The following is a 12,871-nucleotide window of genomic DNA, read 5'->3' as shown; positions in this document are numbered from 1 at the left end:
CTGTCATCCTGATTCTTCACATTATTCAGCCAGCCTTACTCTTTTTCCAGAGAGGAATTTTCTGCAGCAACGTCGGATCTCTTTCTAGAGAGGAATTTTCTGCTATAGTGTCTGATTTCAGGATCTGAAATTTTGGCCTTGTTGAGACTGTAGATAGCTGAGGTCACAGCTGTGCCTCTTTGACCTCCCCTCCTGAATCGGTATTTGACATGTGCAAGAGGTGGTAGGTGGTTCAGCTGAGGAAGACCCCTTGTCTTTGCAGGCATCAGATCAGGATAAGCTACAGTCTTTTTTCCTAGGCTAAAAGAAGACTATTGCTGTGCTTACTGATGCTATATGCTTTGTTTAGTGTAGGAGCAGCCTGGGTCTGCTCGCCAAAGTATCAAGTATGGGGTCACTAAAATGTTATCTCTTCCAGGACCACAGGTTGATTTAATCCTGCCCTGTATGGAGACTGCCTTTTAAATCTGCTGAGCCCTTCTTGACCTGCTTGTCATGTGAGCCTTTTGGCACTGTTTGCTTTGTTGCCCACCCCTCAGTTGGAGTGCTTTTTGGATGTCCTAGTTGTAATTATTTAAGGAAGCCTGGGTGCTTTAGTGTGCTGTCAGGAGAATGGAATGCTTGACTTGCCAGTTTCCTGGAGTCCTGTACAGGATCCTCGTCTCCATTCTTCTGACCTCGCTATTGTTTGCTATGAAACTGAGGCTAGCTGGAAGTGGGAGGAATTATATAGAGTGATGTCTGTGCAGCCCTTTTTTTTTTTTTTTATTTTGTCCAATCGCACAAAGGTAACTGCATGTAACAAATTGTAATGATTTAAAGAAGAGTCCTATGCTGTACTCCAGGGAACAGATTTTACTGCCAAGTCAAAAATCCAATATTAGTCCAGGGCTGGACTTAAATGTGCTTGACACTTTTCTGTTTTATAAGAAAATCTTACAGCGGATTTTCACCCAAAAGGGGAAGTTCCACTTTTCTGCCCCCCCCCCCCCCTTCTGGCACTGTTGGACAGATATTTTTTGTGGGGGGGCAGGGTTTACCTAGTTTTGATAAGTGTTCGCTACATCGGGTGATCCAAGTGAAAGTTTGACCCCCCCTCTCTTTGCCTGCAGCCTTCTGGGACACATCCCAGGAGGCTGCAAGGATACTCAAAAAGCACAGCCCGGCTCACGTATGCGTAGTGGGAAACCAGCTGTTGATGCTGCAAGGAGTCACAGTTGGCTTGCAAAGTAAACGTGTTGAGAACCCGAGGACCGACTAAGAACGGGCTCATGTGAGGATGACGCTGGATACCTGAACAGGTTAAGTGTCCTTTTTAATAAAAGGCAGCAGCTACATTTGTAGCTGCTGGCTTTAAATTTTTTAACATTCTGTAACCTAATTATGATGATAAACTTGTACGAATTTATATACTGCATGTTATAAGTTTTTGAAAAAATACAAGGATTTTGTTCCAAGTTATCAAACAAGTGTTCTTGACCCATAAATGGTCAGGTTTAAGTATGTAATATACATATTCTGCTTTCCATGCAGCAACTGTTCTGTAAGTTGTCATCCAAACGATTTACAGATTAGCTGCTGCTGATTGCAGAAGAGCATGTCAGTTCTTATGCTCTTGAACTTCAATCACTGCTGTGAAGTGAGTGCTGCTAAGTATGTGCTCACTGCAGACAGCTGTCATAGCAAGGTCAGGCACCTCTTCAGGTTTTAAGTTTCAGCTTGAGCTACTGACTTTTAATATACACCTTTTATAAGCAAATGCACAGATATGAGTACTTTTCCTATACAAACATAAAGCATCTTAAACAGATTTGTCGATGAGATGAAAGCTAGTATGTACTTATTATGGAAATGTGTTTTATAGCTTTTTCATTCCAGGAATATACATCAGACATTTCAGTTAATTTTTAACATTCTTGTAAATGGTGATGGGACGCTAACAAGGGTGTATTCTGCCGACCTTCTTATGGATCTGTTGAAGAACCCCAAAATTTCTGATTACCTGACAAGGTAGTGCATTTTTTCAATATGATATTGTTGAGATGTTGTTGTGTGGCATCGCGCTGGCGCTATAAGCTAAACAGTGTATGTGCAGCTCAGTTTACATGATGCAAAAAACTGAGCAGGCAGGTAGATGCAACAAAGTAACCCAAGGTGCCAGAGAAAAACGGCCTAAATAGCACTGCTCAGTGCCAAAGGAAAAAACCTCTTTCAAAAGATTGATGTAACCTACATAAAACGTAATCTCTATAAACAAAACACAATAGCATTCATAATTGGGTTAGCAGCTGCTAAAATATATAAAAAAAAGAAATGGAAAAAAAAAATTGAAATAAAAACAGTAGCATTAAAAAGTCCATCGCGTCTTTTGTCCTTAAAATGCCATAGCAACGCTCATGTCAGTTCATCCTCATGTGACAAGCTTTTATATGATTCAACATATAAGAAAAGACAATGAAGTGACTTCTTTAACCGCTTCAGCCCTGGAAGATTTTACCCCCTTCCTGACCAGAGAACTTTTTACGATTCGGCACTGCTTTCGGCACGTTGCACCCAAACAAAATTTACGTCCTTTTTCTCCCTTCGTCTTTCAGGACCCCACCTGGAGAGAGCGCAGCTCCACCCATTTCCCAGGAAACACTGCAGTCAATTTTCTTTATAGACCGGACACTTCCACCATGGTCTCAGTTGTAGTGTTTCCTCCGCCATGGAGGAAGCGCTGCAGGGAACCAGGGGTGTGCTACGCTTTCTCCAGGTGTGGGAGAGTATGGGGCATACCTGTAAGGTTATTTTGTCAGCAGGCCAGCCCAGCATCCTCCCTTACGTGAGGAGGCTGCTTCGGCGTCTCCTCCTCTTCATACCCTGCGAGGGTCAGGCTACTGGGGGTCCCCGCTCTCTTCAGACCGGCGGCACAGGCTGTAAGGAGGTATGGTATGTCTTACTGCAGCGTCTCCTCCGTTCCCAAGCCTCCATGCTTTCCGGGTGGCGAGTGCGTCATTTCTGGCTGGGGGCGGGACTTGCGACGCGGCTTCCGGTTCCGCCTGCTGGAACGCAGGACGAGGGGGGCGGCCTTTCTCGCTGGTGTCATTTCAAGTCCTCGCAGCGGCGATCTGACCGGGAAATTCAAATCAAAAGCAGCTGAATGCCATTGTAATCTTGCAGCATGGAAAAACAACAGACGGCAGTGGCAGGAGCCACTCACACCAGCGCAGTACCCCGTTCTCATCCATCTTTTTCTGCATCCAGAGGGGGCAGTGATTCAGAGGCTGAAGAGCGAAGTGTTTCCCCAGATTCTGAGGAAGAAGAGGAAGAGGTTTCTTCTTCACGCTATAAATTATCCTTAGATGAAGTGGATGATCTTTTAAAGACTATCCACACAACTTTGAATATTAAGGAGGATAAAGCCCAGTTGTCATTGCACGACAAAATGTTCCAAGGCATGGGTGAAGTGAAACATCTGGAATTTCCTGTAAATAAGTTTCTATCGGAGACAATAAAAAGAGAATAGAAGGACCCTGAGAGGGCTCCTTTCTTTTCCAAATCTCTCAAACGGAGATTTCCTTTTGAAGAGGATAGCTCTCAAGTCTGGTATAAAAAAAACAAAGCTTGATGCAGTTTTTTCTCGAGTATCAAGGAACGCAGACCTCGCGTTTTGAGGATATGGGTATCCTAAAAGATGCCATGGATAAAAGGGCAGACTACCTATTAAAGAAAGCATGGGATTCAACCTTAGCAAACTTGAAGCCAGCTATGGCCTCAGCTGTGGTGGCCAGAAACCTAGAGCACTGGCTTGAACAGTTGAAAGCCCATATTGAAGCAGGAACTCCCCGTAAGGACCTGTTGGATACACTGCCAGTACTACAGAAAGCAGTGGGGTACATGGCAGATGCCTCGGCCTTGGTAAACTCAGCTCGTAGAGCTATATGGGTTAAAGCATTGTTAGGGGATACTGCCTCAAAAACCAAACTATGTGGTCTACCCTTTGAGGGAGATTTAGTTTTTGGTCCTGATCTTGAAGCCATACTTGATAGAACGGCCGATAAGAAGAAGGCCTTCCCAGTGTTGTCCAACAACGCCACAGCAGTGGCTTATATAACAAGGCAAGGAGGCATGAGAAGCAGGGTGTTAATATCCTCAGCCCTTCAGAATCTGTCCTGGGCAGAAGGCAACTTGGTGTCCCTAACAGCGGTGCACCTAAAGGGAGATCTGAATCTAGTAGCAGATTTTCTGAGCAGAGAAAGGATACTAGAATCAGAATGGAGTCTGAACTCTGAGGTATTCCAGAGGCTTATAGAAAGATGGGGAGCTCCTCAGATCTGTTTGCATCCCAAACCAACACAAAGGTGGAGGCTTATTTTCCCTGAACAGGCAAGATCAAGTGAGCGGATTGGACACACTAGCACAGCCGTGGAACTTCCGCTTGTGCTACACCTTCCCCCCTTTTCAAATGATCCCGTTGGTACTAAAGAAGCTGCAAAGGGAGGCCACAAGCGTGATTCTAGTGGCTCCATTTTGGCCCAAGAGGTTTTCAACTGTGCAGAAGTTGGCGGTGAAACCTCACTGGGTTCTTCTACTGCGGAGAGACCTTCTAACTCAGGGGCCCCTTCAACATCCCAATATCAAGCACCTCAGACTGACAGGCTGGTTACTGAGGATCAGATCCTAAAAAGAAAAGACTTGTCTGACAAACTAGTCTCAACCCTATTAAGTAGCCGAAAAAAGGTTACCGGAGCAATTTACCTTAAAACATGGAAGTGTTTCAATTCCTGGTGTACAGTTAAGGTTTTTTTCACCACAGGAAATCATTTCTCTTTTAGAATTCCTCCATGAGGGAATGGAGATGGAGTTGGCGGCTAGTACCTTTTTAAAGGTCCAAGTGACCGCTTTATCTGTATTCCTTGAGAGACAGCTATCTCAGGAGCTGCTTATTATAAGAATTTTTTTTTTTAAGGCATTGGCCAGAGCTAGGCCAGTACCTTTTAAGTTTTTTTCCGAAATGTGACCTATCGTTGGTATAACAGGGTTTGACTAAAAAATGTCACTTCCGGTCGTCGTGGAGATCACGCAAAGGTGCGTGATCTCCACGACGACCGGAAGTGACGTTGGTGTGTCAGTCAGCTGGGAACCACCAGGAAGAAATCGTCCCGCCGTTTCTTTTGATACAGGCGGCTTCCTGCACAGTAGGACCGGTGCCTACGCTACGTTTTATCCTTACACTGCTCTATTGTTTTAACAAACTAATGATCCTGCTGTATTGGAGCCATCCATACCTCCATCCTAATAGAATCCTAACAGTATTAGTGGATACCTTGGAAGTGACAACAAAAGTTTACCTTAAGGCGCATAAAATAATAATATCTGGTGAGTGTATACCCTAAGGGGAATGTTACTCACGTGGTGGCGTTCTGGGTTTGTGGTGCACGAGTGACAACTAGGATCACGGTAACATAAGGCTTTACCTATTTAAAAAAGTCACTTCATTGTCTTTTCTTGTATGTGAAATCATATAAAAGCTTGCCACATGAGGATGAACTGACATGAGTGCTGCTATGGCATTTTAAGGACATAAGATGTGTTTGGACTTTTTAATCAGTTGCCGACCGCCTAATGCAGAATGGCACGGGCAGGCAAAATCACGTACCTGGTACGTGATCTGCCTCCCGCGGGCGGGGGTCCAGAGGCAGTCAGCTTGTGCCTGGGAGCGATGAGAAGTGAGGGGGAGGCCATCCATTCGTGCCCCCCCCCCCCCCCTCGTGATCGCTCCCAGCCAATCAGATTCTTCCTCTGCTGCTGTATAGTAAACGGCAGCAGAGGAAATGATGTCATCTCTCCTCGGCTCTGTATTTTCCGTTCCGTCGCCGAGGAGAGAAGACATCCGAGTGAGTGCACAAACACTACACACACAGAACACGCCAGGCATACTGTACACCCCCGATCACCCCTGATCACCCCCCCGTCACACTGACACCAACCAGTTTTTTTTTTTTTTTTTTTTTTTTTTCTTCTGATTACTGCATTGGTGTCAGTTTGTGATAGTGTGGTAGGGCAGTTAGTGTTAGCCCCCTTTAAGTCTAGTGTACCCCCATAACCCCCCCTAATAAAGTTTTAACCCCTTGATCACCCCCCGTCACCAGTGTCACTAAGCGATCATTTTTCTGATCGCTGTATTAGTGTCACTGGTGATGCTAGTTAGGGAGGTAAATATTTAGGTTCGCCATCAGCGTTTTATAGCGTCAGGGACCCCCATATACTACCCAATAAAGGTTTTAACCCCTTGATTGCCCCCTAGTTAACCCTTTCACCAGTGATCACCATATAACTATTACGGGTGACGCTGGTTAGTTCGTTTATTTTTTATAGTGTCAGGGCACCCGCCGTTTATTACCGAATAAAGGTTTAGCCCCCTAATCGCCCGACGGTGATATAACTTGGGTTTTGGGTCAGATAGGGTCTGTGTCGCCCCAGGCAGCGTCAGGTTAGTGCCAGTACCGCTAACACCCACGCACGCAGCATACACCTCCCTTAGTGGTATAGTGTCTGAACGGATCAATATCTGATCCGATCAGATCTATACTAGCGTCCCCAGCAGTTTAGGGTTCCCAAAAACGCAGTGTTAGTGGGATCAGCCCAGATACCTGCTAGCACCTGCGTTTTGCCCCTCCGCCCGGCCCAGCCCAGCCCACCCAAGTGCAGTATCGATCGAGCACTGTCACTTAAAAAACACTAAACGCATAACTGCAGCGTTCGCAGTGTCAGGCCTGATCCCTGTGATCGCTAAGTTTTTTTTGGTAGCGTTTTGGTGAACTGGCAAGCACCAGCGGCCTAGTACACCCCGGTCGTAGTCAAACCAGCACTGCAGTAACACTTGGTGACGTGGCAAGTCCCATAAGTGCAGTTCAAGCTGGTGAGGTGGCAAGCACAAGTAGTGTCCCGCTGCCACCAAGAAGACGAACACAGGCCCGTCGTGCCCATAATGCCCTTCCTGCTGCATTTGCCAATCCTAATAATTGGGAACCCACCACTTCTGCATCGCCCGTACTTCCCCCATTCACATCCCCAACCAAATGCAGTCGGCTGCATGAGAGGCATTTTCTTTATGTCCTCCCGAGTACCCCTACCCAACGAACCCCCCAAAAAAGATGTTGTGTCTGCAGCAAGCGTGGATATAGGCGTGACACCCGCTATTATTGTCCCTCCTGTCCTGACAATCCTGGTCTTTGCATTGGTGAATGTTTTGAACACTACCATTTACTAGTTGAGTATTAGCGTAGGGTACAGCATTGCACAGACTAGGCACACTTTCACAGGGTCTCCCAAGATGCCATCGCATTTTGAGAGACCCGAACCTGGAACCGGTTACAGTTATAAAAGTTACAGTTACAAAAAAGTGTAAAAAAAAAAAATATATATATATATATATATATATATATATATATATATATATATATATATATATATATATATATATATATATATATATATATATATATATATATATATATATATATATATATATATATATTTATTTATTATTTTATATATATATATATATATAAATATAAAATTTTAAAAAATAGTTGTCGTTTTATTGTTCTCTCTCTATTCTGCTCTTTTTTACTGTATTCTATTCTGCAATGTTTTATTGTTATGTTTTATCATGTTTTGCTTTTCAGGTATGCAATTTTTTATACTTTACCGTTTACTGTGTTTTATTGTTAACCATTTTTTTTGTCTTCAGGTACGCCATGCACGACTTTGAGTGGTTATACCAAAATGATGCCTGCAGGTTTAGGTATCATCTTGGTATCATTCTCTTCAGCCAGCGGTCAGTTTTCATGTAAAAGCAATCCTAGCAGCTAATTAGCCTCTAGACTGCTTTTACAAGCAGTGGGAGGGAATGTCGTCTCTTCCCCCCCCCCCCCCCCCTACCGTCTTCCGTGTTTTTCTCTGGCTCTCCTGTCTCAACAGGGAACCTGAGAATGCAGCAGGTGATTCAGCCAGCTGACCATAGAGCTGATCAGAGACCAGAGTGGCTCCAAACATCTCTATGGCCTAAGAAACCGGAAGCTACGAGCATTTCATGACTTAGATTTTGCCGGATGTAAACAGCGCCATTGGGAAAGCATTTTATCACACCAATCTTGGTGTGGTCAGATGCTTTGAGGGCAGAGGAGAGATCTAGGGTCTAATAGACCCTAATTTTTTCAAAAAAGAGTACTTGTCACTACCTATTGCTATCATAGGGGATATTTACATTCCCTGAGATAAAAATAAAAATTATTAAAAAAAAAAAAAATGAAAGGAACAGTTTAAAAATAAGATGATAAAGCGAAAAAAAAAAAAAAAAAAAAAAGCACCCCTGTCCCCCCCTGCTCTCGCGCTAAGGCGAACGCAAGCATCGGTCAGGCGTCAAATGTAAACAGCAATTGCACCATGCATGTGAGGTATCACCGCGAAGGTCAGATCGAGGGCAGTAATTTTAGCAGTAGACCTCCTCTGTAAATCTAAAGTGGTAACGTGTAAAGGCTTTTAAAAATGTATTTAGTTTGTCGCCACTGCATGTTTGTGCGCAATTTTAAAGCATGTCATGTTTGGTATCCATGTACTCGGCCTAAGATCATCTTTTTTATTTCATCAAACATTTGGGCAATATAGTGTGTTTTAGTGCATTAAAATTTTAAAAAGTATGTTTTTTCCCAAAAAATGCCTTTGAAAAATCGCTGCGCAAATACTGTGTGAAAAAAAAAAAAAAGGAAACGCCCACCATTTTAATCTGTAGGGCATTTGCTTTAAAAATATATATATCATGTTTGGGGGTTCAAAGTAATTTTCTTGCAAAAAAAAATAATTTTTTCATGTAAACAAGAAGTGTCAGAAAGGGCTTTGTCTTCAAGTGGTTAGAATAGAAGTAGACACCCCAAGCTATTTGCTGAGAGTCATGTCGAGTCCATGGAATATTTTATATTGTGACACAAGTTGCGGGAAAAAGACAAATTTTTTTTTTTTTTTTTTTTTTTTTTTTGCACAAAGTTGTCACTAAATGATATATTGCTCAAACATGCCATGGGAATATGTGAAATTACACCCCAAAATACATTCTGTTGCTTCTCCTGAGTACGGGGATACCACATGTGTGAGACTTTTTGGGAGCCTAGCCGCGTACGGGACCCCGAAAACCAAGCACCGCCTTCAGGCTTTCTAAGGGCGTAAATTTTTGATTTCACTCTTCACTGCCTATCACAGTTTCGGAGGCCATGGAATGCCCAGGTGGCACAAAACCCCCCCAAATTACCCTATTTTGAAAAGTAGACACCCCAAGCTATTCGCTGAGAGGTATAGTGAGTATTTTGCAGACCTCACTTTTTGTCACAAAGTTTTGAAAATTGAAAAAAGAAAAAAAATTTTTTTTTTTGTCTTTCTTCATTTTCAAAAACAAATGAGAGCTGCAAAATACTCACCATGCCTCTCAGCAAATAGCTTGGGTTGTCTACTTTCCAAAATGGGGTCATGGGGGGGGGTGTGCCACCTGGGCATTCCATGGCCTCCGAAACTGTGATAGGCAGTGAAGAGTGAAATCAAAAATTTACGTCCTTAGAAATACTGAAGGCGGTGCTTGGTTTTCGGGGCCCTGTACACGGCTAGGCTCCAAAAAAGTCCCACACATGTGGTATTCCCATACTCAGGAGAAGCAGCTAAATGTATTTTGGGGTGTAATTCCACATAGGCCCATGGCCTGTGTGAGCAATATATCATTTAGTGACAACTTTGTGCAAAAAAAAAAAAAAAAAGAAAATTTGTCACTTTCCCGCAACTTGTGTCAAAATATTCCATGGACTCAACATGCCTCTCAGCAAATAGCTTGGGGTGTCTGCTTTCCAAAATGGGGTCATTTGGGGGGGTTTTGTGCCATCTGGGCATTTTATGGCCTTCAAAACTGTGATAGGTAGTGAGGAGTACAATCAAAAATTTACGCCCTTAGAAATCCTGAAGGCAGTGATTGGTTTTCCGGGCACCGTACTCAGCTAGGCTCCCAAAAAGTCCCACACATGTGGTATCCCCTTACTCAGGAGAAGCAGCTGAATGTATTTTGGGGTGCAATTCCACATATGCCCATGACCTGTGTGAGCAATATTTAATTTAGTGACAACTTTTTGTAAATTTTTTATTTTTTTGGTCATTATTCAATCACTTGGGACAAAAAAAATAATATTCAATTGGCTCAACATGCCTCTCAGCAATTTCCATGGGGTGTCTACTTTCCAAAATGGGGTCATTTGCGGGGGTTTTGTACTGCTCTGCCATTTTAGCACCTCAAGAAATGACATAGGCAGTCATAAACTAAAAGCTGTGTAAATTCCAGAAAATGTACCCTAGTTTGTAGACGCTATAACTTTTGCGCAAACCAATAAATATACGCTTATTGGCATTTTTTTTACCAAAGACATGTGGCCGAATACATTTTGGCCTAAATGTATGACTAAAATTGAGTTTATTGGATTTTTTTTTAATAACAAAAAGTAGAAAATATCATTTTTTTTCAAAATTTTTGGTCTTTTTCCGTTTATAGCGCAAAAAATAAAAACTGCAGAGGTGATCAAATACCATCAAAAGAAAGCTCTATTTGTGGGAAGAAAAGGACGCAAATTTCGTTTGGGTACAGCATTGCATGACCGCGCAATTAGCAGTTAAAGCGACGCAGTGCCAAATTGTAAAAAGTGCTCTGGTCAGGAAGGGGGTAAATCCTTCCGGGGCTGAAGTGGTTAAGGCAGGTAGATGTATTTTATGAGAGACGAGACATTGAATGTCTTATCTGCGATAATAACCTGCCTGCTCGCAGTCTGTCATTGACCTCTGCTGGCACCTTGGAGCAAGCCATCTTCAAAGTTGATAGAAACCCTCCTCTAATACAGCCATCCAGCCTTCTAATTTGTATTTTAAACACAGAACAGGTGGAAAGGTGGCGGGAGTGTGAACTAGGCTGCCGAGGAACTGCACTGCATCTGAGCACCTCAAACCAAAAACACCATTTAAATCATTTTTATTAAAGAAAACTCTCCCATTCATCCATGTCTCCATGCTTTATTTTGCTGAGAAATCACCTTGGAGAAATGCCCCCTAGCATTTCTGTCCATGGCCATCTTGAGAAAGGGCAGACTATTCATGTAGCGTTTACTTCCTGGAGTCCATTTGCCTTTAGCTCAGGCATGCAGGCCGGAGGGTGTACTGAGATGTATGTTAAAAAAAAAAAAAGTTATAGACAAGCAGATATATACTTTCCTTTCTATTTACTAATGCTAGCAGAATGAGGATTAACAATAGTCAATGTTGACTAAGAAAATGAAGTTCTGTTTTAACTGCTTCTGCTTTGAGAATGACTTGCTCCGTAATGTATACATAGGTCAATGAAAGCTTGTGTTGCAGTTTATGCTGTATATAAACCTGTGAAAGTCCATAGCCTTTCCACAAATACATTGTAAAGTGTCAAGTGCATTTTTCACTGATCTACATCTCCCTCGTTTGATCCCATATACAGACAAACTACTGTGCTATAGGGTTGATTGTTTGGACAAGAAAAGTGTTAGCTATAGGTTAGTGCAGGGGTGTCAAATCGCAATCTCATTGCAGACCGCATCAGCATTATGGTTGCCCTCAAAGGCCTGGTTGCATCTGCAAGACCGAATAAATATTTCTACTCCTTTTATATTAAATACTTGTCTATGCATTCAATTTATTACTGGTTTTAGCAAGCAGATCGGCACTGAGCTCGCTTACACTCCTGTAGCAGATAACTGCTGGTACCATCCACAAGAAACTTTATTGGAGACTGCTCAGAGAGCACAGGGTTCTGCCATGGTGTTTTGAGTAGTCTCCAATAAAGTTTCTTATGGATTATGAATTATACCATTGGTGTGCAACCCTCCTTTTCAACTGGCATAGCATTACTGCAATTGTATTATGCTCATAATTATAAGCAGATGTCCAGAGCACCGCACCCCACCCCACCCCACCCCACCCCCTTACATCAAATATCAAAAGCCCCTCCCACCATCAGAAGTCAATTTTCCACACTCTCTTACATCACAGTGCACACCCTTTGTGCTACTGCTGTGTAGAAGCTGGGGGCAGGGCTGGGAAGCAGAAATTGCAGGATCTGGAGGAGGACCAGAGGAAGGCAGGAGACAGCTGCTGCAGTCTGCTGAATGTTTAGACTAAGGGTGGCAGGGAGAAGAGGGTGCTAAGGCTGCACAGAGAAGCGCAGGATCTGGCAAAGAAGTTCTGTCCTCTTTTCTGCTGCTAACTGCTGAGACAAGTTGGGGGCAGAAACTAGGGGGTGCCTGAGCTGCAAGAGAGGTGCGAGGGCCACATGAAAGTCCCTGTGGGTTACTTGCAATCATATTCACATTTGGTTTCCATGCAGACACACTGCTTCTGTCTGTACAGTCATTAGCAATTGTGCTCTTTTGGAAATCTTAACATCTCTGGCCAGTCTGTTGAAGTCTCCATATAAATCTCAGGATAGCTCACTCCCACCTGACAATAGTAGCAAGGCTTTCAGCCAAACTTTCAACCTGTACCTGCCATGAAGATCTTACATCTTTTGCATAGCTGAGTTCTGGACTATAATCAAAATGCTCTTCTCTGCCCAAAAAAGGAGATTTTTAAAAAAATTTTTGCTTATATAACTATATATCTTTACACACTGAGCTTTAATCTTTTTCCCTTTATTAGATATGAGCATTTTAATTCATGTCTTAATCAAATTCTTGGACTTCTACATGGAAAGGATCCAGACTCTGCTTTCAAGGTAATTATTTAGCTCACTTATGCACCTCTTTATGTGGCAAAATGCCTATAGGCATGTATTGTGGAT

At 43.0% G+C, this 12,871-nt stretch overlaps 1 protein-coding gene across 1 annotated transcript in view; it reads left to right on the top strand.

Annotated features, from left to right (window-relative positions):
- Nucleotides 1-12,871, top strand: part of CIP2A (cellular inhibitor of PP2A) — a 79,839-nt gene that overhangs the window by 32,658 nt on the left and 34,310 nt on the right. Inside the window, exons 7-8 of the mRNA XM_073614978.1 lie at nucleotides 1,865-2,010; nucleotides 12,730-12,805. Of these exons, the coding sequence (XP_073471079.1) occupies nucleotides 1,865-2,010; nucleotides 12,730-12,805 (222 nt within the window). The remainder of the gene's footprint in view (nucleotides 1-1,864; nucleotides 2,011-12,729; nucleotides 12,806-12,871) is intronic.

This window comes from Aquarana catesbeiana, linkage group LG02 (assembly GCF_042186555.1).
Source record: "Aquarana catesbeiana isolate 2022-GZ linkage group LG02, ASM4218655v1, whole genome shotgun sequence".
Taxonomy (NCBI): Eukaryota; Metazoa; Chordata; class Amphibia; order Anura; family Ranidae; genus Aquarana; species Aquarana catesbeiana.
The sequence above is the reverse complement of the archived record's forward strand: the minus strand, read 5'-3'. Positions and strand labels throughout refer to the sequence as shown.